Raw genomic sequence first — 27072 nt, forward strand, 5'->3', positions numbered from 1 at the left:
GAGGGACGGAGGGAGATGCTCAGAGCTCAGCCAAGAGCCAAAGGCCCCTCCCAAAGGGACCGAGGGAGATGCTCAGAGCCCAGCCAAGAGCCAAGGGCCCCTCCCAAAGGGACCGAGGGAGATGCTCAGAGCCCAGCCAAGAGCCAAAGGCCCCCCAAAGGGACCGAGAGAGATGCTCAGAGCCCAGCCAAGAGCCAAAGGCCCCCCCCAAAGGGACCGAGGGAGATGCTCAGAGCCCAGCCAAGAGCCAAAGGCCCCTCCCAAAGGGACCGAGGGAGATGCTCAGAGCCCAGCCAAGAGCCAAAGGCCCCTCCCAAAGGGACCGAGGGAGATGCTCAGAGCCCAGCCAAGAGCCAAAGGCCCCCCAAAGGGACCGAGAGAGATGCTCAGAGCCCAGCCAAGAGCCAAAGGCCCCCCCAAAAAGAGACTGAGGGAGATGCTCAGAGCTCAGCCAAGAGCCAAAGGCCCCTCCCAAAGGGACCGAGGGAGATGCTCAGAGCCCAGCCAAGAGCCAAAGGCCCCTCCCAAAGGGACCGAGGGAGATGCTCAGAGCCCAGCCAAGAGCCAAAGGCCCCCCAAAGGGACCGAGAGAGATGCTCAGAGCCCAGCCAAGAGCCAAAGGCCCCTCCCAAAGGGACCGAGGGAGATGCTCAGAGCCCAGCCAAGAGCCAAAGGCCCCCCCAAAGGGACCGAGGGAGATGCTCAGAGCCCAGTCAGGAGCCACAGGCCCCCCCCAAAGGGACCGAGGGAGATGCTCAGAGCCCAGCCAGGAGCCAAAGGCCCCCCCCAAAGGGACCGAGGGAGATGCTCAGAGCCCAGCCAGGAGCCAAAGGCCCCCCCCCAAAGGGACTGAGGGAGATGCTCAGAGCCCAGCCAAGAGCCAAAGGCCCCCCCAAAAGGGACCGAGGGAGATGCTCAGAGCCCAGCCAAGAGCATAAGGCCCCCCCCAAAGGGACCGAGGGAGATGCTCAGAGCCCAGCCAAGAGCCAAAGGCCCCCCCAAAAGGGACCGAGGGAGATGCTCAGAGCCCAGCCAAGAGCCAAAGGCCCCCCCAAAAGGACCGAGGGAGATGCTCAGAGCCCAGCCAAGAGCCAAAGGCCCCCCCAAAAGGGACCGAGGGAGATGCTCAGAGCCCAGCCAAGAGCCAAAGGCCCCCCCAAAAGGACCGAGGGAGATGCTCAGAGCCCTGCCAAGAGCCAAAGGCGCCCCCAAAGGGACCGAGGGAGATGCTCAGAGCCCAGCCAAGAGCCAAAGGCCCCCCCCAAAGGGACTGAGGGAGATGCTCAGAGCCCAGCCAAGAGCCAAAGGCCCCCCCAAAGGGACCGAGGGAGATGCTCAGAGCCCAGCCAAGAGCCAAAGGCCCCCCCCCAAAAGGACCGAGGGAGATGCTCAGAGCCCAGCCAAGAGCCAAAGGCCCCCCCAAAGGGACCGAGGGAGATGCTCAGAGCCCAGCCAAGAGCCAAAGGCCCCCCCAAAGCCTGAGGGAGATGCTCAGAGCCCAGCCAAGAGCCAAAGGCCCCCCCAAAAGGGACTGAGGGAGATGCTCAGAGCCCAGCCAAGAGCATAAGAGCCCCCCCAAAGGGACCGAGGGAGATGCTCAGAGCCCAGCCAAGAGCCAAAGGCCCCCCCCAAAGGGACCGAGGGAGATGCTCAGAGCCCAGCCAAGAGCCAAAGGCCCCCCCCCAAAGGGACCGAGGGAGATGCTCAGAGCCCAGCCAAGAGCCAAAGGCCCCCCCAAAAGGGACCGAGGGAGATGCTCAGAGCCCAGCCAAGAGCCAAAGGCCCCCCCCAAAGGGACCGAGGGAGATGCTCAGAGCCCAGCCAAGAGCCAAAGGCCCCCCCCAAAGGGACCGAGGGAGATGCTCAGAGCCCAGCCAAGAGCCAAAGGCCCCCCCAAAAAAGGGACCGAGGGAGATGCTCAGAGCCCAGCCAAGAGCCACAGGCCCCCCCCAAAGGGACCGAGGGAGATGCTCAGAGCTCAGCCAAGAGCCAAAGGCCCCCCCCCAAAGGGACCGAGGGAGATGCTCAGAGCCCAGCCAAGAGCCAAAGGCCCCCCCAAAAAAGGGACCGAGGGAGATGCTCAGAGCCCAGCCAAGAGCCAAAGGCCCCCCCCAAAGGGACCAAGGGAGATGCTCAGAGCCCAGCCAAGAGCCAAAGGCCCCCCCCAAAGGGACCGAGGGAAATGCTCAGAGCCCAGCCAAGAGCCAAAGGCCCCCCCCAAAGGGACCGAGGGAGATGCTCAGAGCCCAGCCAAGAGCCAAAGGCCCCCCCAAAGGGACCGAGGGAGATGCTCAGAGCCCAGCCAAGAGCCAAAGCCCCCCCCCAAAGGGACCGAGGGAGATGCTCAGAGCCCAGCCAAGAGCCAAAGCCCCCCCCCAAAGGGACCGAGGGAGATGCTCAGAGCCCAGCCAAGAGCCAAAGCCCCCCCCCAAAGGGACCGAGGGAGATGCTCAGAGCCCAGCCAAGAGCCAAAGGCCCCCCCCAAAGGGACCGAGGGAGATGCTCAGAGCCCAGCCAAGAGCCAAAGGCCCCCCCCAAAAGGACCGAGGGAGATGCTCAGAGCCCAGCCAAGAGCCAAAGGCCCCCCCAAAGGGACCGAGGGAGATGCTCAGAGCCCAGCCAAGAGCCAAAGGCCCCCCCAAAAGGGACCGAGGGAGATGCTCAGAGCCCAGCCAAGAGCATAAGGGCCCCCCCAAAGGGACCGAGGGAGATGCTCAGAGCCCAGCCAAGAGCCAAAGCCCCCCCCCAAAGGGACCGAGGGAGATGCTCAGAGCCCAGCCAAGAGCCAAAGCCCCCCCCCAAAGGGACCGAGGGAGATGCTCAGAGCCCAGCCAGGAGCCAAAGACGCCCCCAAAGGGACCGAGGGAGATGCTCAGAGCCCAGCCAAGAGCCAAAGGCCCCCCCCAAAGGGACCGAGGGAAATGCTCAGAGCCCAGCCAAGAGCCAAAGGCCCCCCCCAAAGGGACCGAGGGAGATGCTCAGAGCCCAGCCAAGAGCCAAAGGCCCCCCCAAAGGGACCGAGGGAGATGCTCAGAGCCCAGCCAAGAGCCAAAGGCCCCCCCCAAAGGGACCGAGGGAGATGCTCAGAGCCCAGCCAAGAGCCAAAGGCCCCCCCAAAGGGACCGAGGGAGATGCTCAGAGCCCAGCCAAGAGCCAAAGGCCCCCCCCAAAGGGACCGAGGGAGATGCTCAGATCCAGCCAAGAGCCAAAGGCCCCCCCAAAAGGGACCGAGGGAGATGCTCAGATCCAGCCAAGAGCCAAAGCCCCCCCCCCCAAAGGGACCGAGGGAGATGCTCAGAGCCCAGCCAAGAGCCAAAGCCCCCCCCCAAAGGGACCGAGGGAGATGCTCAGAGCCCAGCCAAGAGCCAAAGGCCCCCCCAAAGGGACCGAGGGAGATGCTCAGAGCCCAGCCAAGAGCCAAAGGCCCCCCCAAAGGGACCGAGGGAGATGCTCAGAGCCCAGCCAAGAGCCAAAGGCCCCCCCCAAAGGGACCGAGGGAGATGCTCAGAGCCCAGCCAAGAGCCAAAGGCCCCCCCCAAAGGGACCGAGGGAGATGCTCAGAGCCCAGCCAAGAGCCAAAGGCCCCCCCCAAAGGGACCGAGGGAGATGCTCAGATCCAGCCAAGAGCCAAAGGCCCCCCCAAAAGGGACCGAGGGAGATGCTCAGATCCAGCCAAGAGCCAAAGCCCCCCCCCAAAGGGACCGAGGGAGATGCTCAGAGCCCAGCCAAGAGCCAAAGCCCCCCCCCAAAGGGACCGAGGGAGATGCTCAGAGCCCAGCCAAGAGCCAAAGGCCCCCCCCAAAGGGACCGAGGGAGATGCTCAGAGCCCAGCCAAGAGCCAAAGGCCCCCCCCAAAAGGACCGAGGGAGATGCTCAGAGCCCAGCCAAGAGCCAAAGGCCCCCCCAAAAGGGACCGAGGGAGATGCTCAGAGCCCAGCCAAGAGCATAAGGGCCCCCCCAAAGGGACCGAGGGAGATGCTCAGAGCCCAGCCAAGAGCCAAAGCCCCCCCCCAAAGGGACCGAGGGAGATGCTCAGAGCCCAGCCAAGAGCCAAAGGCCCCCCCCAAAGGGACCGAGGGAGATGCTCAGAGCCCAGCCAAGAGCCAAAGGCCCCCCCCAAAAGGACCGAGGGAGATGCTCAGAGCCCAGCCAAGAGCCAAAGGCCCCCCCAAAAGGGACCGAGGGAGATGCTCAGAGCCCAGCCAAGAGCATAAGGGCCCCCCCAAAGGGACCGAGGGAGATGCTCAGAGCCCAGCCAAGAGCCAAAGGCCCCCCCCAAAGGGACCGAGGGAGATGCTCAGAGCCCAGCCAAGAGCCAAAGGCCCCCCCCAAAGGGACCGAGGGAGATGCTCAGAGCCCAGCCAAGAGCCAAAGGCCCCCCCCAAAGGGACCGAGGGAAATGCTCAGAGCCCAGCCAAGAGCCAAAGGCCCCCCCCAAAGGGACCGAGGGAGATGCTCAGAGCCCAGCCAGGAGCCAAAGACGCCCCCAAAGGGACCGAGGGAGATGCTCAGAGCCCAGCCAAGAGCCAAAGGCCCCCCCCCCAAAGGGACCGAGAGAGATGCTCAGAGCCCAGCCAAGAGCCAAAGGCCCCCCCCAAAGGGACCGAGGGAAATGCTCAGAGCCCAGCCAAGAGCCAAAGGCCCCCCCCAAAGGGACCGAGGGAGATGCTCAGAGCCCAGCCAAGAGCCAAAGGCCCCCCCAAAGGGACCGAGGGAGATGCTCAGAGCCCAGCCAAGAGCCAAAGGCCCCCCCCAAAGGGACCGAGGGAGATGCTCAGAGCCCAGCCAAGAGCCAAAGGCCCCCCCCAAAGGGACCGAGGGAGATGCTCAGATCCAGCCAAGAGCCAAAGGCCCCCCCAAAAGGGACCGAGGGAGATGCTCAGATCCAGCCAAGAGCCAAAGGCCCCCCCCAAAGGGACCGAGGGAGATGCTCAGAGCCCAGCCAAGAGCCAAAGCCCCCCCCCAAAAGGGACCGAGGGAGATGCTCAGATCCAGCCAAGAGCCAAAGCCCCCCCCCAAAGGGACCGAGGGAGATGCTCAGAGCCCAGCCAAGAGCCAAAGGCCCCCCCCAAAGGGACCGAGGGAGATGCTCAGAGCCCAGCCAGGAGCCAAAGGCCCCCCCCCAAAGGGACCGAGGGAGATGCTCAGAGCCCAGCCAAGAGCCAAAGGCCCCCCCCAAAGGGACCGAGGGAGATGCTCAGAGCCCAGCCAAGAGCCAAAGGCCCCCCCCAAAGGGACCGAGGGAGATGCTCAGAGCCCAGCCAGGAGCCAAAGGCCCCCCCCCAAAGGGACCGAGGGAGATGCTCAGAGCCCAGCCAAGAGCCAAAGGCCCCCCCCAAAGGGACCGAGGGAGATGCTCAGAGCCCAGCCAGGAGCCAAAGGCCCCCCCCCCATAGGCGGAGCCAGGAGGAAGCTGCCCCCTTAGAGCCATTCAAAATGACAGAAATTAATAGAAATCAGAGATCTGCCCTGGCTACGTCTGTGTGCAATGTAAGGGGGGGGGCTGAGCTGGGCGGACTGTCCTTGCAAGGGTTAAAGGGAACCGAGCTGCCTTCCTAGATAGGACAGGAAGCGGGGGGGGGGGGCAGGTCCTCCAGAACCAAGGCCCCTCCCTCCCCAGCCCTTTCCTGCTTTGGTGTCTCTCCTGCAAGGGCTGATTCGCTGTCCCCTCCTGGGATCTGGTGAATCTCCTCTCTCTCTGGGATCTGGTGAGTCTCCTCTCTCTCTGGGATCTGGTGGGGGTCCCAGGGCTGCAGCAGGGGAGGGGGCCTGATCAGGGAGGGGCCAGGTCTGCCACGCTCTCCTTCCTGCAGATCAGAGGGTTCCAAACTCATTTGGACTTCCGCCCCCCCTTCAGAAAAACAATGACTCCCCGGAAATCTCCTTCTTCAAACAAAGGAGTCCCTGGGACTTGGCCTCTGTGACGTCTCTCATCGTCATTGCACAACAGAGGGAACATGTGCATATGGTTTTCCAAAGCTGGACGAGGAGGTGGACTAGCCCCCCCCCCCCAAAAGAAAACCCACAGGGAGGAAGGAAGTTAAGGTGGGAGAGAAAGGCCAGGGATAAAGAGAGGGATCCCAGCCCAGAGTCTGGCTGCTGCATTGGGGACCAGTTTCCCAGTGTCTCCCAGGGCAGCTCCCCACGGAGGCCACGGCAGCCATCCCCTCGCACCCAGAGCAGGGCATCCCAGGACCACATCCTCTCAGCCGGAAATGGGTGCTGCTACTCCCTGAGCCTCCAGGGACCTGGGCATCAATGGCTGTGTGTGTGTTAAGCCATCTAAGAGAATAATCATAATAAATTAGCTGCCTAAATTTCAAAGGAGATGTATTTGGCCCTCAGGGGGTTGACTAGATACATTCCTGGCCCTCAGAGCAAAGAAAAAGGGACCCCACCCCAGGAGTCTGTCTGGAGAGCGGGAGAGAGTCCAAGTGCAAGAAAAGGAGACAGAAGCAGAGGCTTGACAACCATATGTCAGGAGTGCTCTGATGCTGTTTCCTGCTTAGCAGGGGGTTGGACGCGATGGCCCTTGTGGTCTCTTCCAACTCTATGATTCTATGAAGCAGGGGAGAAATGTGCCCAGAAGTGGGGGTGGGGGGAGAGCAACTCCTGAGGACCCCCAGGTGAGGACCCCCACTTGAGCCAGGCATCCATTTTCCACAAGATACAAATGACTCCCTTGTCAGTCAGTTCTGACTTCATGAGCAGGAGAAACCAGGCTGATTCATCTCCCAGAAATCCCTTCAGTTGCCTCCACATTTTGCATTGCAATCTTCCTTCTAGGAGAGCTAGAGGAGTCTTCTTCTGCTTCTGCTTCTGCTTCTCCTCCTCCTCACCCTCCTCCTCCTCCTCTGTCTTTTCAAAAAGGGCTGCGGTCCAGTCTAGCCCTGGTTCCTAGCAAGACTCATCCATGCTTTTTTAGAGAAGCATTTTCTTCTCCTGACCTACAAATTATGTAACAGAACAATGTATTTGCTTTGTAGGATTTCCAGGACTTCTCATTAAGACGAAGATCAAAGGGTTCCTTCTGATCTCTTAGAAGTTTCCTGAGACCACAGATGGATGATCGAGATTCAGCTGGCCCCGAAGCAGGAAGAGGCCATGCCAACCAAACTGGGAGCAGTGGGGGATTCTGGGAAAACGCTGTGCTGAAGATCCTGGGTGAGGAGGACACCCTCCGCTCAGAGGTGCAGATCCGGCAGTTCAGTTGGTTCCGCTACCTGCAAGATAAAGGACCCCGAGAGGTTTGCAGCCGACTCCACCACCTTGACCATCAGTGGCTGAAGCCAGAAAGGCACACGAAAGCTGAGATGCTGGACCTGGTGATCTTGGAGCAGTTCCTGGCTGTCCTTCCACCAGAGATGGAGAGCTGGGTGAGGGAGTGTGGAGCGGAGACCAGTTCCCAGGCGGTGGCCCTGGCCGAAGGATTCCTCCTGAGTCAGGCAGAGGAGAGAAAGCAGGTGAGGGAGACTTTGCTCTGGATACTATCTTGACCAGAGCCAGGGCCTTTTCGGATGTGGCTCCGTCCTGGTGGAACGCTCTCTCACAAGAGACCAGGGCACTGCGGGATTTGACATGCGCCAGGCCTTTGTTCAGGGTTCAGTCTGATTCTTTTCTTTCAGTACAAGAATAAGCATTAAAGAGGCTTCCTAGCCCGCTCACACCTCCTTTATAAGACCAGTGGTAACAGTAGTTGGCCCTAGCAAATATTAACCACTCTCAATTTTACCAGTGGACTGCCGTCTGTCCAGATTTTAATTTGTTTTCAACTAATTTTAAGAAGTATTTTAATTAATCGATTGCCTGTTCTTATGTTCTTTGCATACTGTGTTAGATTTATGATGTTAGCCGCCGAAAGATTGGCTCCGACCAGGGAGGGTGGAGTACAAATTAAAAATTATTATTATTATTAGGGGCTCGAAAGAGGATGGAGAACATCCCATAATGCTCTCCTGATGGCCCATCCTTTTTCTGGGAAGGCATCCATGGAATGAGATCTCACACCCTTAAAGTTTTTTACTTTTCCATTTTCTTTCTGCTATTTCTTGTCCTTCATTTTCTGTTTTGAATCCTTGTTGCTCTTTCAGGAAAAGGATCATTTTGAGGAAATGGACCTGGATTCCTGTGAGGCAGAGAGGCCTCCGTTGGACACCAGAGAGAGGCCACTGGGTAAGGAGGAAGGCGGTTTTTCTCTGTTTGGAGGCATTTGGAACCAAGGGTCCAGAGGAGGGGAGATATATTTTTGCATAACTAACTTATGAAATGGGCACAAACGTCCAAATGCACTCAGCAGGTAAGGCTTTCTGAAAGGCCTATCTGTAGATAGAGATGCCCTGTTTCACCTGTGAGAGAAGCAGGCACTCCTGGCATCCTGCTTACATTTTTTCTTTTGCAGGTGACAGAATGATGCTGGCAGGACCTCCCTATCCACCTTTTCATGGGGGCAGAAGAGAAACAGTGGCTGTGGAACCAGATCAGGTCAGGGGAAGCTGCCTTGTGGGGACAGAGGCCGAGGGATGGAGCAATGTCATGGACTGGTTGGGCACAGAGGAATGGTGGGAGGAAGCAGCCAGGGAACCAGGAAGGGAAGACATCTCAGAGTTCAAGGAGTGGAGGTGGAGGAAGGATGAGCGGTCAGAGGGAGAAGAGGGAGAAGCCTGGGAAGAGGAGGTGTCAGAAGCTGAAGGGGTAACAGGACTTCGTGAGCTGGGAGACTCTGTGGTAGAATGCAGTGCAGAATCAGAGGCAGAAGAGGGAGGAGGCGAGTGGGAGGAGGGAGGTTGAGAGGCAGAGGTGAGTCAGGGGAAGGAGGAGCCACCGGGGGCTCCCTCTCCTTCTGCCAGAAGCCCCCCTCCCTGCTTGTCTCTCAGAGCCAAGAGAGGTCTAACATGGAGGAGCAAAGGCAGGCTGCACACTGGCGCACTGTTCAATCGCTTGCCAGAAACCCCAGAGAGGAGGGGGCTTGGAAAGCTGTGGGGAGCTAGGGGCCTTCTCTTTTGGCAGCTGATTTCATGGAGGAAGACCCTGTCATGGAATTCTACTCAGTATTGATCCAGGCAGAACTCCAATGCATAGTTACCAGAGTGAAAACGTAAAGACGTTGCAGGATCCCCCAAAATAGACCAGAGGCAATTGTATCATAGAATCATAGAATCATAGAGTTGGAAGAGACCACAAGGGCCATCAGGAAGTTCTTCCTAATGTTTAGGTGGAATCTTCTTTCTTGTAGTTTGGATGCATTGCTCCGTGTCCGCTTCTCTGGAGCAGCCAAAAAGAACCTTTCTCCCTCCTCTATATGACATCCTTTTATATATTTGAACATGGCTATCATATCACCCCTTAACCTCCTCTTCTCCAGGCTAAACATGCCCAGCTCCCTTAGCCGTTCCTCATAAGGCATCGTTTCCAGGCCTTTGACCATTTTGGTTGCCCTCCTCTGGACACGTTCCAGTTTGTCAGTGTCCTTCTTGAACTGTGGTGCCCAGAACTGGACACAGTACTCCAGGTGAGGTCTGACCAGTGCAGAATACAGTGGCACTATTACTTCCCTTGATCTAGATGCTATACTCCTATTGATGCAGCCCAGAATTGCATTGGCTTTTTTAGCTGCCGCGTCACACTGTTGGCTCATGTCAAGTTTGTGGTCAACCAAGACTCCTAGATCCTTTTCACATGTACTGCTCTCAAGCCAGGTATCACCCATCTTGTATTTGTGCCTCTCATTTTTTTTGCCCAAGTGCAATACTTTACATTTCTCCCTGTTAAAGTTCATCTTGTTTGTTTTGGCCCAGTTCTCTAATCTGTCAAGGTCGTTTTGAAGTGTGATCCTGTCCTCTGGGGCCACCCCTCCCAGTTTGGTGTCATCTGCAAATTTGATCAGGATGTCCTTGAGTCCATCATCCAAGTCGTTGATAAAGATGTTGAATAAGACCGGGCCCAAGACAGAACCCTGTGGCACCCCACTAGTCACTCTTCTCCAGGATGAAGAGGAACCATTGATGAGCACCCTTTGGGTTCGGTTAGTCAGCCAGTTACAAATCCACTGCGTGGTAGCATAGTCAAGACCTCATTTTACCAGCTTCTTTACAAGAATATCATGGGGCACCTTGTCAAATGCCTTGCTGAAATCAAGGTAGGCTACATCCACTGCGTTCCCTTCATCTACCAGGCTTGTAATTCTGTCAAAAAACGAGATCAGGTTAGTCTGACATGACTTATTTTTCAGAAATCCATGCTGACTATTGGTGATCACAGCCTTCCTTTCCAGGTGCTCACAGACTGTTTGCTTAATGATCTGCTCCAGAATCTTCCCTGGTATTGATGTCAGACTGACTGGGCGGTAATTATTTGGGTCCTCTCTTTTCCCCTTTTTGAAAATAGGGACAACATTTGCCCTCCTCCAGTCTGCCGGGACTTCGCCTGTTCTCCAGGAATTCTCAAAGATGACTGCCAGTGGTTCTGAAATCACATCTGCCAGTTCTTTTAATACTCTTGGATGCAGTTCATCTGGCCCTGGAGACTTGAATACATCTAAACTAGCCAAGTATTCTTGTACTATCTCCTTAGTTATTCTGGGCTGTGTTTCCTCTGCTGAATCCTTTGCTCCAAATTCTTCAGGTCGGGCATTGTTTTCTTTATCGGAGAAGACTGAGGCAAAGAAGGCATTGAGGAGTTCAGCCCTTTCTGTGTCCCCTGTTTGCATTTCACCATCTTCTCCTCTGAGTGACCCCACTGTTTCTTTGTTCTTCCTTTTGCTACGAACATACCCATAAAAGCCTTTTTTTGGTGCTTTTAACCTCTCTAGCAAGCCTGAGTTCATTCTGTGCTTTAGCTTTTCTGACTTTGTGTCTACACGTGCTGGCTATTTGTTTGAATTCCTCTTTGGTGGTTTCCCCCCCTTTCCATTTTTTGTACACATCCTTTTTTAATCTTAACTCAGTTAAAAGTTCTTTAGATAGCCACCCTGGCTTCTTTAGGCACCTTCCATGTTTCCGTCTCATTGGTATTGCCTGTAGTTGTGCTTTTACTATCTCCCTCTTAACAAACTCCCAGCCATCATGAACTCCCTTTCCTTTTAGTATTACTGCCCATGGGATCTCACCCAGCATTTCATCCAGCAGAGCTTTACTGCTACTGAAGACAGGACTTCCGGGGGCGGCGCGAACGGTAATGGCGGTCCCCTTCCACTTGTGAAGGGGAAGCTCCGCAGAAACGGGTCGTCCGCTACGGCAAAGCGGAGACCCCTGCTAGAAACCCACAGGTGGGGATAGCCTGTGGTCGTGGGACTCGGCGGGCGCCTGTAGCGCTCCTCTGCGACGTGAAGGGACCCCGCAAGGAGCTCCGGATCGTGTCGGGGGTGGCGCGGCGTTGTGAGTCGATCGCTCTTTTTGCGGAGTGATGCCGCTAAGCTGCTGCCGGTGAGCGCTGACCCTTTTCCTGGGACTATTCGGCCACAAACTTCAACCCGTAAGTGGAGGACTTTATTTGATTTACGAAGATAAATTTAAGAATTTGGCACACAAGCGGGAGACGCAACCAGGAAGTCCGTCTCCCGGGTTTTGTTTCAAGAACAAAGCAAAGACTCTTTAAAAACCCAAGCCCCAGACTTTGGGATAAATAAGTTGCAAACTCTCACATCAAGCTTTGAAGACCCCCTCTCAATTCTATTGAGGGGCGGAGGGGTGAAAAATCAGCTTTTTCCAGCCGATTTCTTTGAACTTCGGGACTGTAGAACATTGAATCCCTGGCTACTGAGCTGCCAGGGTTTGGAATTTGAAGGCTACTTTGGAACTGTTACTTTATATCTCGCACTTTGCTGAGACAACCCATCTTTGCTAAAGAGTAACTCTGTGGAATTCAAAGGAACTTAAGAGGAGCCTGAAGGTCTTTTACAATTTGGACATTGTTTAACGTCTAGAGGGAACTTTTAACTGTTATGAACTGCGTCATTTCTGAGCTTTCTTGACCACAGTATCCCTCTAGTGGAATAATTTGGTTTGGCAACCTACTGGGGGAATTTTCCATCTGTTGATTTGGGGATTTCCATGAGAAAGACAGACTGTGAGACCGACCTTGACGCATAGATAAGAAGGGTTATGAGCGGAAGGACAAGATCAGCTAAAGCCAAAACATTGCAAACTACTTTAACTTCTCAGCTGCGCAGATCCTCTGTCCCCACAATTCCTGTGGCACAAGTGGAAGATATAGAACAACCTAGGCCGGAAGGAATGGCCTCAGGTGGGGACTTTACTTCAGTGTTGAATAAAATATTTGAAAAGTTGGAAGGTTTAAGTAAACAAGTTTCTGATCAGTCAGATAAGATAGACCAAAACACCGCAAGCATTAATAACCTGACTCAACAAGTAAATTTAAATGCACAAACTATTGGAAAGCTGGTGGAAGACACTACTGCAAACCGTAAAATTGCTGAAGAGGCAAAGCAGAAAGTTGAAGAAGTTCAGGGAGAAATCAAACCTATGCGCAAACAGATAGGAGAACACCAGGCACTGCTGTCTATGATTGAACTGAAAAATAAGGAAAACAATTTAAGGATCAGATCTGTACCGGAAATTGATAATGAAAATCTAACTGAGTACCTTACGAAGGAATTTACACAATTTTGGCCTTTGGAAGAAGAAAAGGACTTTAAAATTGTGAGCGCATTCAGATTGGGAAAGGGAGGGAGGAAGATTAAGTCGAGAGACTGTCTAATCTCCCTCAGAACGAGGGAGGAAAGAGACAAAATCCTGAGTGCGCACTTCAAGACGCCATTAGAGATCCAAGAATCAAGGTTGGAAATTTATAAGGATATTCCTAAGCATTTGTTGGAGCTCAGAGTGAATTACGGTGATCTGGTGCAACTTTTGAGAAGCAACAGGATTATCTTCAGATGGGAATTCCCCCAAGGGATTTCATTTACCTTCAGAGGGAAAAAAGTTAAAATCAAATCGGTGGAAGATAAAGACAAATTTTTGAATGACTACGGAGAAGACCTTCAGAAAGGGATTGAAGAGCCAAGCGATCCAGGATCGGGATCATCAAGTCTAATACCGGCACCTGGGGAATTGAAAGATCCTAAAGACACGCCACTTCTGGGAGCAACAGGAGGAAAATAACACCATCTCAACATGTCTCTGCAACTACTAAGCTGGAATACCAATGGTCTAAACTCCCCGGAAAAGAGGAAGAAGGTTTTTCATCTATTAAAAAAGGAACAATTGGACATAATTTGCTTGCAGGAAACACATGTGATTAGGCTGCACAGAAAGGTGTTAATTAATAAAAAATTAGGCCAAGAATTTATCTCATCAGACAAGGTTAAAAAGAGAGGTGTGGCAATTTATGCAAAAGAAAGCCTATCACCAAAGTTTCTTTTTAAAGACGAACAAGGAAGAATATTGGCAATAGAAATCCAAACACAAGGAGAGAAATTCCTGATTTTAGGAGTTTATGCACCAAATGAGGGGAAATCAGAGTTTTACAAGAAATTGCATGAGACGTTGATGGACTTTATTGACTACAATAATATTATTATGATGGGAGATATGAATGGAGTGGTGTCTACGAACATGGATAAAGCACAAAGTCAGACCATAACGAAAGAGGGCAGACTACCAAAAACTTTTTTTGAACTGACTGACAATATGGACTTAATTGATATCTGGAGGACCAAAAATCCCCTAGGTAGAGAGGGAACATTCTTTTCTGAAGCCAAAATGACATGGACAAGGATCGACCAAATTTGGACAACTAGAGGCCTGGCACCTAAAATAAAAAAGGTGGAAATCTGCCCAAAAACCTGCTCCGACCATAACGCGGTAAAGATGGAAATGAAATTAACACCTATCGGCTCCTTCAGATGGAGGATGAATGACACCTTACTAAGAAACCAAGATATTGTAAGGAAGGCCCAAAAGACTCTGAAAGACTATTTTGAAATTAACATGAGAACTACGGTTGAAAAAAGAACGGTTTGGGACGCAAGCAAAGCGGTCATGAGAGGGTTCCTGATTCAACAGAATGCAATAAAAAAGAGATCTCAAAATGAGAAGAAAACGAAAATTTTGGAAAAAATAAAACAGGGGGAGAAGAAGCTAAGAGTTAAACCAAACTCAAAAGAGATTTTAAGAGAGATTAAGTTATATCAGGTGCAATATATGAAATTGATTAATGAAGAAATAGAATGGAAAATTAAACAAATGAGACAAAAGACTTTTGAGTCAGCTAACAAATGCGGGAAATTATTGGCGTGGCAACTGAAAAAAAGACAGAAGTTAAATACGATCACAAATCTTGAGATCAATGGAAAAAACATACAGAACCCGGAGGAGATTAGAAGGTGCTTTCAGAGATATTTTAAACAACTCTACACGCAAGGGCCGCAGAAAGAAACTGAGATAGACCAATTTTTAAGAACCAATGGATTACAAAAAATATCTTTAGAAAATAAATTAATATTGAACCAGCAAATCACAGAACAAGAAATTGAAGGTGCCATTCAGAATATGCAACTGGGCAAATCTCCAGGACCGGACGGACTAACCTCCAAATATTACAGAACTTTGAAAGATCTTTTAATTCAACCATTAAAGGAGGTGTGCAATGAGATTTTGGAAGGGAAAAAGGCGCCTGAATCGTGGAAAGAAGCATACATCACATTGATACCCAAGACAGAAGCTGAAAAGACACAACTAAAGAACTACCGTCCCATCTCCCTTTTGAATGTGGATTACAAAATCTTTGCAGACATTTTAGCTAGCAGACTTAAAAAAGTATTAATGGAAGTAATACATAAGGACCAGGCAGGCTTTCTCCCAGGCAGACACTTGTCTGACAATACAAGGAACATAATTGACATTCTGGAGCTGTTGCAAAGGAATATCAACATGAAAGCTGTTTTAGTTTTTATTGATGCGGAGAAAGCCTTTGATAACATCTCTTGGAGTTTTATGAAGAAAAATTTGAAAGGGATGGGAGTGGGTCAGGGGTTCGAAAATGGTATAGGAGCAATATATTCAGAACAAAAAGCGAAATTGATTGTAAACAATGTGGTGACTGAAGATTTTAGGATAGAAAAAGGAACACGTCAGGGCTGCCCTATCTCTCCATTATTATTTATCTCGGTCCTGGAGGTGCTGCTAAACATGATAAGGGGGGACCGATTTGTAAAAGGTATTCAGGTCGGAGCCAAACAATATAAATTGAAAGCCTTTGCAGATGATTTGGTTTTAACTTTACAGGAGCCGGAATCCAGTATGAAAAGAGCTCTGGAATTGATTAAAGAATTTGGTCATGTGGCGGGATTTAGATTAAACAGGGTAAAAACTAAAGTATTAGAGAAGAATTTAACTCCAATGGAAAAGGATAGGTTTCAGAATGAAACAGGTTTAATGGTGGTTAAGAAAGTGAAATACCTAGGGATTAATATGACGGCGAAAAATCTGAATTTATTTAAAGAGAACTATGAGAAATGTTGGGCAGGAGTTAAAAAAGATTTAGAAATCTGGTCTAACTTGAAGCTTTCCTTGTTGGGTCGAATTGCAGCTATAAAAATGAATGTATTGCCTAAAATGTTATTTTTATTTCAATCTTTGCAAATTTTGGACAAGATGGACTGTTTCAAGAAGTGGCAGAGAGACATCTCTAGATTTGTCTGGCAGGGCAAGAAACCTAGAATTAAGTTTAAAATTTTAACTGATGCAAAGGAAAGAGGTGGATTTGCCCTGCCAGATCTTAAATTGTACTATGAATCAGCGGCATTCTGCTGGCTGAAAGACTGGCTGCTTCTTGAGAATACAGACGTTTTGGATTTGGAAGGTTTTAATAATGTTTTTGGGTGGCATGCATATCTTTGGTACGACAAGGTTAAAGCTCATAAGGCATTCAAAAACCATATTGTCAGGAAATCTTTGTTTAATGTCTGGATAAGATATAAAGACTTGCTGGAAAGTAAAACCCCAAGGTGGTTGTCACCTATGGAAGCTAAGGCTCAGAAAAAGCTCAATATGGAGGCTAAATGGCCAAAATATTGGGAAATTTTGGAACAAGAAGGTGACAGACTGAAACTACAGAGTTTTGAAAAATTAAAAGACAAAGTGCGAGATTGGCTTCATTATTACCAAATAAGAGAGGCCTATAATTTGGATAGAAAAATTGGCTTCCAGGTGGATAAATCGAAATTGGAAACAGAATTGTTAGAACCAAAAACTAAGATTTTGTCAAAGATGTATAACTTGCTGTTGAAATGGAATACGCAGGATGAAACGGTCAAATCAGCAATGATCAAATGGGCGCAGGATCTAGGTCATAATATTATGTTTGCTGATTGGGAACAGTTGTGGACCACCGGTATGAAATTTACGGCATGTACTGCCTTAAAGGAGAACATTATGAAAATGATTTACAGGTGGTACATGACCCCAGTCAAGCTTGCTAAAATTTATCACCTGCCTGACAATAAATGTTGGAAATGTAAAGAAGCTGAGGGAACATTCTTTCACCTCTGGTGGACTTGCCCAAGAGTTAAGGCTTACTGGGAAATGATATATAATGAACTTAAGAAAGTATTTAAAAGTACTTTCCCCAAGAAACCAGAGGCCTTTCTTCTGGGCATAGTTGGCCAATGGGTGCCAAAGAAAGATAGAACACTCTTTATGTATGCAACAACAGCAGCAAGAATACTTTTAGCTAAATTTTGGAAGACACAGGATCTACCCACCGTGGAGGAATGGCAGACGCAAGTGATAGACTACATGGAGATGGCTGAAATGACTGGCAGAATCCGTGACCAGGGAGAAGAATCGATGGAACAGGACTGGAAAAAGTTTAAGGACTATCTACAAAAATACTGCAAAATCTTTGAGTGTCAATAGGATGTGGGAAGTAAAAGTAACAGGGTTTGTGTGACTTTGGTCAAAGGTATGTGAAAAGAAGAATCTAAGAAAAAAAGGATAAGGGGTTTCGAACAGAACAATATTATGTCATATTTTATAAGATGAGGTACGGATTAAAAAAAAAATGGAAAATGGGGACATAATAATTAGAATATAACATTAAGTACGGCTGAAACAAGGTTTTGAATTTGATTGGAGTAAAGTGGAACACAAAAAAGGGGGATGTGAGGAGGTCAAGACAGAGGGGTATGGAACTTTATAAATTTAAGAAAGAGTGTTTTTTCTTTCTCTGCTTTTCTATTTTCCTTTTTCTCTTTTTTATTTTCTGTCATATATTTTTGTTTTTTTTGAGCTTTATGTATGGAAATGATGCATTTTGAAATGATGAAATTCTTTGTTTTGTAAAACCTTAATAAATATGTATTTAAAAAAAAAAATTACTGCTACTGAAGACAAATGAGCATCATGGTCCCACATCCAAAATGTTCAGGATTGGCCCTGTCCATAAGAAATCCAGTTGCAGCAGACTTAACCTAAACTTACCACAACTTATAATGTCTAAACCTTAACACTCAGCATACTATGTACAGAACACCAGAAGGAAGAGAGAGAGAGAGAGAAAGTGAAACCCAGGCTCCTTCTGGCCTCTTCTTATAGTCAGCATGACCTTGACAGAAGAGATGACAGAACCACTTTAACCCAGCTGTACTCAGCTTCTCTGAAGGAATAACCCAAACATTACAAACCTTCTGTTTGTTTTTTTTACGCAGAGAAGCTTCTGGAACCCTCTTGAACTAATTAGAATAGCAAAGAACTCTACATATCAGATCAATACTTTCTGCACTAAGAAATGCAGACTGACAATCCCCCCATTTATTAAGTGCAGAAAGTATTGATATGCAAAACACCTCTGGAAAAAGATTGCATGTACACTTTCCTTCGACAAGAATAAATCCTAGCCTTTGGTTGGTAGACCTGCAGTTCACCAGCAGACGACACAGTCTGACCAGAAGCTTCTGTGAGCAGCAGAACAACATCCTGACTCCTAAAACTAAATGTTGTCCCTCACATTAGAAAACAAAAGGCTACCTATGAAACCTGACACAGTTAAGGAAAAAACACAACTCACTCATCAAAACAGCTATCTTATAAACCTTATCATCTTATCTTAGTTGGGTTAGCTTACTAATAGTATATTAACTCTAGTCAAACATAATCCAAGACCTGAAAACCTCGCTTTATAGCAAATCTCTCCAACAGAATATTCAACAGAGCACTTCTTTACCAGACCACATCAACAAACTTTGCCCTATATCAGCTCACTTTTCAAATCTCTCCACACTAAAGAAACTTCCACCTAGACAACTAGTCCATTAATTGATTGACAGTGCAAACTGACAGACCCTCAGGGAATGAGCTGCTGTTCTCATTCGGCCTGAAACTCAGCCAAGTCTGTGAATATTGTGTTCTTGCTAAGAAAGAGTTAACTCCAGCTGTGAACTGTGGGATTTCCTGCCCAGATAACTCTGTGACACCAGCCTTCTGAATGTCGCCTGTAGGATTCATCTGTAGTTGCAGTTTTCATGGAATCCTAGAGTTGAAAGGGACCCCAAGGGTCATCAAGTCCCACCCCTGCATTGCAGGAGTCTCAGCTAGATCACCCAAGACAGATGGCCATCCAAACTAGGCTTCTTGTATTTCTATATTCATCACTGAGTGCTAAAATAGGCTTCTAAGCAGTGGACAGACGAGAACAAATAGTGTCCAGGATTCACCTAGCCAGCCCCATCTGCTGCAAAATGGGGCCTGCCCCCATCCTGTGAGGAGAACCTGAGCTCACAGGGTTAAACAGCTCAGTGTATGCATCCAGCCTTCTGTGGGGCGGAGGGATCCTGCATCACATCCAGAATCTCTTTTTCTTTGTTCTATTCTGCTTTGGCTTTTGTACGGAACAGTCATGAGTTACGATCTGTTTGATACTGGATAATTTACTGCTGTAAAAAGAAAGACTTTTAGCTTAGGAAAAACTACATGGACTCTTGATTTATGCACACTAACGACACGCACAGAAGACAGAAGGCTAAGGGCTTTGACCGCTGTGTTTTTACTCTGCTACGCTCAGAAGTCCGGGAAACAGAAGCTTGCAGGACCTTTCCCCCTGAGCAATAAATCTCACAGGTTATGGATGCAGAGTTACGCTGTAAAGACAAGCCGAGCTTTCATGTCTGAGCTGTGCTGTGTGCTGAAGAGCTGCAGAGAAGCCCAGCTCTGAGATCCTGCCTGCTGCTTTGCTGAGAGCAGAGGCAGTAGAGCTCGCTGGGTGAAGCTGCGGCGAAGCTGTGTGCTGAAGCAGGCTGGCAAGGAGGAAGCTGGAGGCCTCTCCTCAGAAGACAGCTGGCACACGTGAGTACTGAGCCCCGGGGCAGGAGATGGCAGAGCTTCAATAAACTTTTAACGTCCCCTTTGAGCGGCTCAACGGCCAGAACTGGGAAGTCTGTTCTAGAAGAGCAAGTGGATGGCTAATGGCCACAGGGCTCTGGCATTGCATACAAGCCCCATCGGCCCAGGCTGCTACTGGAGCTGCTGCAGCAGATGTGGAGGCTGCTCTGCAGAGAGCACAGCAGGTGCTGTGTATGCTGAGGGCAAGTGTGGACGCTTTGCTGTTGCCCCACCTTGAGGGTCTCAAGATGGCTCAGCCTGCTTGGCAGGCGCTGGAGAGGGTTTGTGTAACCACAGCGGGAGCCGAAGGCCATGAGGGAGTTGAGGGCCCAGTGGGAGCTGAAGGCCACGTGCCTGAAACCACAGTTGGGTGCTTTGTCTCAGTTGGGAGGCCATGTGATGAAGAGGGCCATAGAGAGCTGAGGGGCGAGCAGGCCCAGGCTGTGCACCCAAAGGTGGGGGTGCAGGGAACACACGTTTATGCGATGAAGAGGCTCGTAGACAGAGAGCCGGGGTTTGAGCTGCGGGCCCAGGCTGTCCTGCACCCAAGGGTGGGGGCTTTTGCTTCGAGATGCTGCCACAGATGCAGGTCCCCCTCCCATCTCGTGAGAGACTGCCCTGTAGAAGCTCCAGAAGGAACCAAGGTCATCTCCCATAGCAACCAACAGATAAGAGCCACCACATCTGCGTCGGCAAAGCGTGGGAAGCAGAAAACAAAGGGAACTGGCAGGGATGGCTCTAAACAAAGGCACCTAGCAGCTTCCATGGCAATAGTAAAGAGCTGTGAACAGGATGCTGTGCTGACCTTTGTAATCGATTCTGGTGCCTCCCACCACCTCGTGCCATCTAGTGGTCTTTGGCAGAACTGCACCTCTGTCAAATCAGGGAAATCTGTCTTGCAGATGGAACCAGACATCCTCTGACACAATCTGGCTCATTGTTTTGCCCTTTCTTACAGGAGTTGATAGAGGCGTTTGTAGTCCCCGGATTGTCCTGCGGTCTGTTATCCGTTGCTGATGGTTACAGAGTCTGTTTTGAGAATAGCATGTGTTTCATTTCCAGGGATGGACAACACCTGGTCAGTGTGGAATATAAAGATAGGCTGTTTGTGCTAGAAACTTCTCTTGCAGGTCCAGGTACCACCAAGGCAGCTCAAGCACAATGTGCCAACATTCCAGTCCATGATGCGTGCCACCATCTTTGGCACCAGAGTATGGGTCACATGTCCTGGGGTTATGTGAAGAAGATCCCAGAGTTCATGTGCTCAATTTCTTGGTTGCAGGGTGTGTAAGCAGGCGAAGGTGAAAAAGTGCTCCTACCCAAGGTCTGAAAGAGTGACCAGCAGTCCTTTTGAGGTGGTGCATGCAGATTTGTGTGGCCCTATGCCAGTAGCCAGTCTGGGCAGGGCCAAATATGCTCTCACTCTGACAGATGATTTTTCTAGAAATGGGTGGGTCTTCATAATCAAACACAAGAGTGAGGCTGCGCCACTGATCAGAGACTGGATTGCAGCAGTGGTACTGCTTCTTTCACCAGAAGGGAATATATCACAGGTTGACGGTTCCACAGAAAGCCCAACAGAATCGCGTTGCAGAACTTAGGAACAGAACGCTGCAGGACATATCCGCAGCTTTGCTGTCTGATGCTGGGCTTCCCTAGCACTTATGGGCTGAAGCCTGGAAAAATTCTAATTTCACGTTGAACAGGTCATTCAACTCTGTTGTGGGGGACACGCCCTATTTTCTGCTGCATGGCAAGAAGCCCAAGGTGCATTTCTTCTGTGTATTTGGCTGCAAGGCCTGGGTCCTTGTGCCAAAGGCCAAGCACAGAAAGGGTGGCCCTAGGTCCCAAAAGATGATTTTCTGTGGGTATGAGCCAGGGACCAAGGGGTGGAGATTTGCCTATCCAACAGGCAATCAGTCCAGGATTCTGCTCAGCAGCAGTGCTGAGTCCTGTGAGTAGAATGGATGGACACGCATACATAGGAACCCTGATGTTCTTTCAGAGAGTCTGCAAGACTCTGCTGATGAGGAAGAGGTAGAGGTTGAACCTCTACCTGCTGCTGAGGCACAGAGTCCTGACCCAGAGCAGGTAGAGGGAAGAACTTCTCCTAAAGCTGTGAAGCTTGAACAGAGAAGTCCTCCTTCCTCACCCACAGGTTCAGCTGAGAAGTCTAAATGGTGCAGTAAGTCAGAGGGGGAGCTCTCGGAGGCCAAGGACGTTCTAGCTGTTCCTAGTGCGTCTGAGGGGGTACCTGAAACTGGGTTGAGATGTTCAGCTCGCACATCTTACCGTCTTAAACCCACAGCAACAGGGGAACCACAGTACAAGGCTAGGCTAGTAGCCAGAGGGTTCACGCAGCAAAAGGGGCTGCATTATACTGAGGTATATGCTCCCACTTCCAGAAGTGAAACTCTGCACATGCTCTTAGCCATTGCTGCACAAAGAGGTTTTCAGGTGCATTACTTTGATGTGGATGTGGCCTGTTTGAACTCAGACCTCCAGGAGGATCTGTACATGCTACCTCCTTCAGCGTTTGAGGGCAATGAGCCAAATACTGTATGGAAGCTTCACAAGTCCATTTATGGCTTAAAGCAATCGGCCAGAAATTGAAAATTGTACCTGAATGAAGCCTTAGAGAAGCTAGGTTTCAGGAAGAGTCTTGCTGACAGCTGCCTGTACCTTAAAGGGTCAGGAGTCACAGGAAATGTTGTTGATCTTTGTTGATGACATCATTCACATCTCAGGGGCAAACAAACAGGTGCAGAAGTTTGCCAAAGAGCTTGGAAAACGGTTTCAGCTCAAGAACCTGGGTGCAGTAAGGATCTACTTAGCTGTTCAGATAGACAGGACTGAAGATGGAAGCTTCTTGCTCAGTCAGAAAGGCAAGACTGAGCAGTTGCTTGAGAAGTTCAGAATGTCTGATTGTGCAGGGGTTAGGGCACCCATGGAGACAAGCTACGTGAAAGACAGTCGGCTAGCAGAACATGTTGACTTCGAGAACGCTGAGCTCTTCTAGTCAGCTCTGGGTAGTCTGTTGTATCTGTCCCAATGGAGCAGGCCGGACATTGCTTTTGCTACCAATCTGCTCAGTAGGGAAGCATCAAAAGCCCAGTGTAAATGCCTGGCATGGTATCAAGCGGGTGCTGCGTTACCTGCAGGATACCAAGGACTTCAGTCTCAAGCTGTCAGCTGCAGGTGAGACGGCGCTTACTTGCTGGGCAGATAGCGACGGGGCGAATCTGGATGACAGGAAGTCCGTATCTGGGATGGTAATAAAGTTTGGGGAATCTCTAGTTGGGTGGAAGTCCCGGAAGCAAAGTCTCATTGCGCTGTCCTCTACTGAGGCTGAGTTCATTGCACTGTCGGAATTGTGCAGGGAACTGGAGTTCTATAGATGCCTGGTGCAAGAGATCTATGGGGATTGTTGCCTGCCCATCACTGTTTGGGAAGACAATCAACCCTGTCTGAAGTTTGCAGAATCTGGGTAGTTGAAGGCCAGAACCAAGCATCTAGACATACGTTTCCAGAATGCGTGTCAAAGTGTCAATCCTATTGAAAGCAATCCTATCGAAACAACACAGCAATTAAGAGAAAGGAAAGAACAGAGCATTGAGCATTCTGCGGTCTCAGAGGAGGACATTTCCCTTTTTCTTTTAGGGTCCAGTCTGCTTAGAAGATGTTGCTGTTTGTTTCACGGAAGAGGAGTGGGCGTTGCTGGATCCTGACCAGAGAGCTCTGCATAAGGACGTCATGGAGGAGAATCGTGGGATCGTGGCCTCTCTTGGTAAGGCTCCCTGTGGGATCCTCCTATCTGCCTGGAAATTCAAAAAATACCTCTACGTGACAAGCCTCATACATTTCCACAGAGCTCAACAGCGCCCCCTATAACGCATGGGAACCTAACACCCCCACAATAAACCTTGAACAGCAAATTCCAGTTTTTTCTGTGAACCATCTTCCTCCAGTTCTGCCTTTTTATACCACGGTTGGGCTTGTCTGAACTGCCCAGGCATCTTAAATGTCAGCTTCAGTGTTGGTATCTGAAGAAGTGTGCATGCACACGAAAGCTCAGGCTAATAACAAACTCAGTTGGTCTCTAAGATGCTACTGGAAGGATATTTTTTTATTTAGCTTCAGAGTTGTGCGGAAAGATAAGTAGCTTCTGTCAAGTTTTCTGTTTTTGTTTTTGCTGTTGTCAGTCTTGGGTTGACCAGAGAGATGAGTGACATTGGAGATGGAGGGGATGCCATGACTGGGCCAAACAAAATCCATCCCAGAGAAGAGCCAGGCTTATTGAATCTCAGGTAGTAGTAGCAGTGATAGTAATACTAATAGTAATAGTAATTTTTATTTCTACTCTGCCCACCTGGCTGGGTTGCCCCAGCTGCTCTGGGGGGCTTCCAACACTTATATAAACCAGAAACATTAATCATAACAATCTGTCCCCATATAAAAAGTACATTAACTTTAAAATGAACAACTTACACTAGTGGCCAAAATTGTGGAAACCTTTTGGAGAAAGTGTATTTCAGAGCTTTGATACCTCATAACACCACTTTTTGGGGAGTAATAGCATAAAACTATATATCAATAGAAAGATAATTTAATGAAGAATGTAATGATTTTCTTCTGTCATGCAGGCACAGTCTCTCCATTCTTCGATCATCACTTGCTGTTGTGCACCTTTCCCTGCCTTTACCAGTCTGATTTTGGAGTGACTGAGTCTCTTATACCTCTTCAAAAATATAGACCAGCTTTGGTTAAGTTTTCCCCAATCTTCCTTCTAATTTCTTCATACCTGTAGCCTTGTTCACTTTAATAGTACGATTTTACATCTCTTTCTGGGTAACTACCAACCAAATTGATAGCAATCACATAATACACTGACAAACGTCAACCTAAGCAAGTTGTGCTTCCCTTTTCTGGTTATATGTCTATAACCTTTGATAGAATACAGATAATTGACAAACTTTGTTGCACTACATTCTTGATTAAATTATGTTTCCATTGCTATATAATATTATTGTACTACAGTCATACCTCGGGTTACAGTCGCTTAAGGTTGCGTGTTTTCGGGTTGCGCACTGAGCCGAACCTGGAATTACCAGAATGGGTTACTTCCAGGTTTCAGTGCTTGCACATGCGCAGAACCACCAAATTACGACCCACGCATGCGCAGATGCAACGCTGCAGGTTGCGAACGCTGCGGGTTGTGAACATGTCTCCCACACGGATCATGTTTGCAACCCGAGCATCCACTGTACTCCAAAAGAAGTGGTGTTATGAGCCATCAAACATCTGAAATGCACTTTTTTCTAAAAGGCTTTCACAATTTTACCACTACAGTATATCAAAGAAAGCAACATTCAACAACCCATCAGAATCTAATAAGAAATATGTTGGTTAATGACAAACCACAAAGGTAATGAACACACACCCAACTTCCTTCAGTTCTTCTTCATCTGTTCCTGAGGCTCTAATCCCTTTTTGTCTGCATTGCAGATTGTGATGAATTGGAAATCGAGAACAAAGGTGAACACGACAAAATCCCCAGAGAGGAGAAGCCATGCAAAAATTTGGAGTGTGGAGACAGCTACCCTCAGAGCTCCAATCTCACTAAGCATCAGAGAATTCATACAGGAGACAAACCCTATCAGTGTGTGGAATGTGGAAAGAGCTTTAGTCGGAGCTACTCTCTCACTTACCATCAGAGAATTCATACAGGGGAGAAACCCTATCAGTGTGGGGAATGTGGAAAGAGCTTCAGTTGGAACTCCCATCTCACTTCCCATCAGAGAATTCATACAGGGGAGAAACCCTATCAGTGTGGGGAATGTGGAAAGAGCTTCAGGGAGAACTCCAATCTCACTTCCCATCAGAGAATTCATACAGGGGAGAAACCCTATCAGTGTGGGGAATGTGGAAAGAGCTTCAGGGAGAGCTCCAGTCTCACTTCCCATCAAGGAATTCATACAGGGGAGAAACCCTATCAGTGTGGGGAATGTGGAAAGAGCTTCAGTCAGAATGGCAATCTCACTTGCCATCAGAGAATTCATACAGGGGAGAAACCCTATCAGTGTCTGGAATGTGGAAAGAGCTTCAGTACAAGCTCCCATCTCACTTCCCATCAGAGAATTCATACAGGAGAGAAACCCTATCTGTGCTTCAAATGTGGGAAGAGCTTCAGTCAGAAAGAGGGTCTCACTTCCCATCAGAGAATTCATACAGGGGAGAAACCCCATCAGTGTGGGGAATGTGGAAAGAGCTTCAGGGAGAGCTCCACTCTCACTTCCCATCAAAGAATTCATACAGGGGAGAAACCCTATCAGTGTGGGGAATGTGGAAAGAGCTTCAGTCAGAGCTCCCATCTCACTTCCCATCAGAGAATTCATACAGGGGAGAAACCCTATCAGTGTGGGGAATGTGGAAAGAGCTTCAGGGAGAGCTCCACTCTCACTTCCCATCAGAGAATTCATACAGGGGAGAAACCCCATCAGTGTGGGGAATGTGGAAAGAGCTTCAGGGAGAGCTCCACTCTCACTTCCCATCAAAGAATTCATACAGGGGAGAAACCCTATCAGTGTGGGGAATGTGGAAAGAGGTTCAGTACAAGCTCCCATCTCACTTCCCATCAGAGAATTCATACAGGGGAGAAACCCTATCAGTGTGCGGAATGTGGAAAGAGCTTCAGTAGAAGCTCCTATCTCACTTCCCATCAAAGAATTCATACAGGGGAGAAACCCTTCATTATATTGCTTTAGGAGCCAGGCTAATACGCACCTTTTTAACCAGGCCTTTGGCTGATTGACATCTAAGGCCCTTTTAAAATGTGGTGGGGAGTTGAGTTACTGATGTGTATTTTGTGTTTTTATGTTGTGTTTTTATGTTGTAACTGTCCTGAGACATGTGGGAACAGTAGTCAACTTTTAGAGGCCGAGGGGTTTTTGCCCCCCAATAGTATATTTGAGGGGGCCACCACCCCAGTTGATAGGCATTGCCATTCCAATGCCCTTTATGCATCATGTGATTGATTGTGCAAAGCAGGCCTTACCTGGCCCCTTCCTCCAATATTTTATTCAAGTCGGCACCACTGGGTCGGGTGGTATATAAATTAAATATAGACATAAATCACCTTCCTTTGCACATGTTCCAGCTTGTCAATATCCTTATTCATTATCATTTTTAATATTTATGTGCCTTTCATCTGAAGATTTCACAACAGAAACATACAGGTTGAAAGCATGGCTTTCTCAAAAACAAGAAAAGCCAGAGAAATCTCTCCTCCCCTTTTTTTAGATGGAGTTGCAAACTTTGTTGATCAGGGAAAAGCTGTGGAAATAATGCATCTTGATTTCAGTAAGGCTTTTGACGAAGTCCCCCATAATATTTTTGCCTTTAAGCTTCTAAAATATGGGCTGAATGAGGAAACTGTTAGGTGGATTTGACTAACCAAACCCAAACAGTCCTCCTCCATGGTTCCTCATCATCCTGGGGAAAAGTGACAAGAGGGGTGCTGCAGGGTTCTGTCCTGGGCCTGTTGTTGTTCGTCTTTATGAACGACTTGGATGAAGGAACTGAGGGGGTGCTCATCCCATTTGCGGAGGACACCAAACGGGGAGCAGAGGCCAATGTGGCAGAAGGCAGAATGAAGCAACCAGAATGAAGCAACCAGATGTCACCTCAACCCAATGGACTGGTGACCCCCTGCTCCTTTTCCTCTCCCCCCAAGCCATCA

The 27072-nt window shown here is 49.2% G+C and overlaps 2 protein-coding genes across 9 annotated transcripts in view; one reads left to right on the top strand and one right to left on the bottom strand.

Moving 5' to 3' along the window:
* LOC310760704 (uncharacterized protein) overlaps positions 1–27072 on the bottom strand; it is a 395412-nt gene that overhangs the window by 64708 nt on the left and 303632 nt on the right. The gene's annotated exons all lie outside the window — the stretch shown is intronic.
* LOC310760738 (uncharacterized protein) lies at positions 5586–26480 on the top strand. 3 transcript variants are annotated; one of them, XM_083609857.1, is made up of 7 exons: positions 5586–5681; positions 6987–7463; positions 8091–8172; positions 8399–8481; positions 22995–23121; positions 24840–25497; positions 25583–26480. In XM_083609857.1, exons 2-7 carry the CDS (start codon positions 7062–7064, stop codon positions 26139–26141), a joined length of 1911 nt encoding a protein of 636 aa, XP_083465983.1. In that variant the 5' UTR covers positions 5586–5681; positions 6987–7061; the 3' UTR covers positions 26142–26480. The 3 variants fall into 3 exon arrangements, with proteins under 3 accessions (XP_083465983.1, XP_083465981.1, XP_083465982.1); XM_083609855.1 differs by adding an exon at positions 23978–24096 and having other exon boundaries at positions 5669–5735; positions 24840–26480; XM_083609856.1 differs by having other exon boundaries at positions 5669–5735; positions 24840–26480.

Source organism: Podarcis filfolensis (assembly GCF_964270895.1).
Source record: "Podarcis filfolensis genome assembly, chromosome: 4".
NCBI classification, from domain to species: Eukaryota; Metazoa; Chordata; class Lepidosauria; order Squamata; family Lacertidae; genus Podarcis; species Podarcis filfolensis.

Excerpts from the sequence above, each read along its gene's own strand:
- LOC310760738 (XM_083609855.1), top strand. The coding sequence starts at position 7,062 with ATGGATGATCGAGATTCAGCTGGCCCCGAAGCAGGAAGAGGCCATGCC. Across the intron at positions 7,464-8,090 it reads AGGCAGAGGAGAGAAAGCAG|GAAAAGGATCATTTTGAGGA; the intron begins GTGAGGGAGACT and ends TTGCTCTTTCAG. Across the intron at positions 24,097-24,839 it reads AAAAATATAGACCAGCTTTG|ATTGTGATGAATTGGAAATC; the intron begins GTTAAGTTTTCC and ends TCTGCATTGCAG.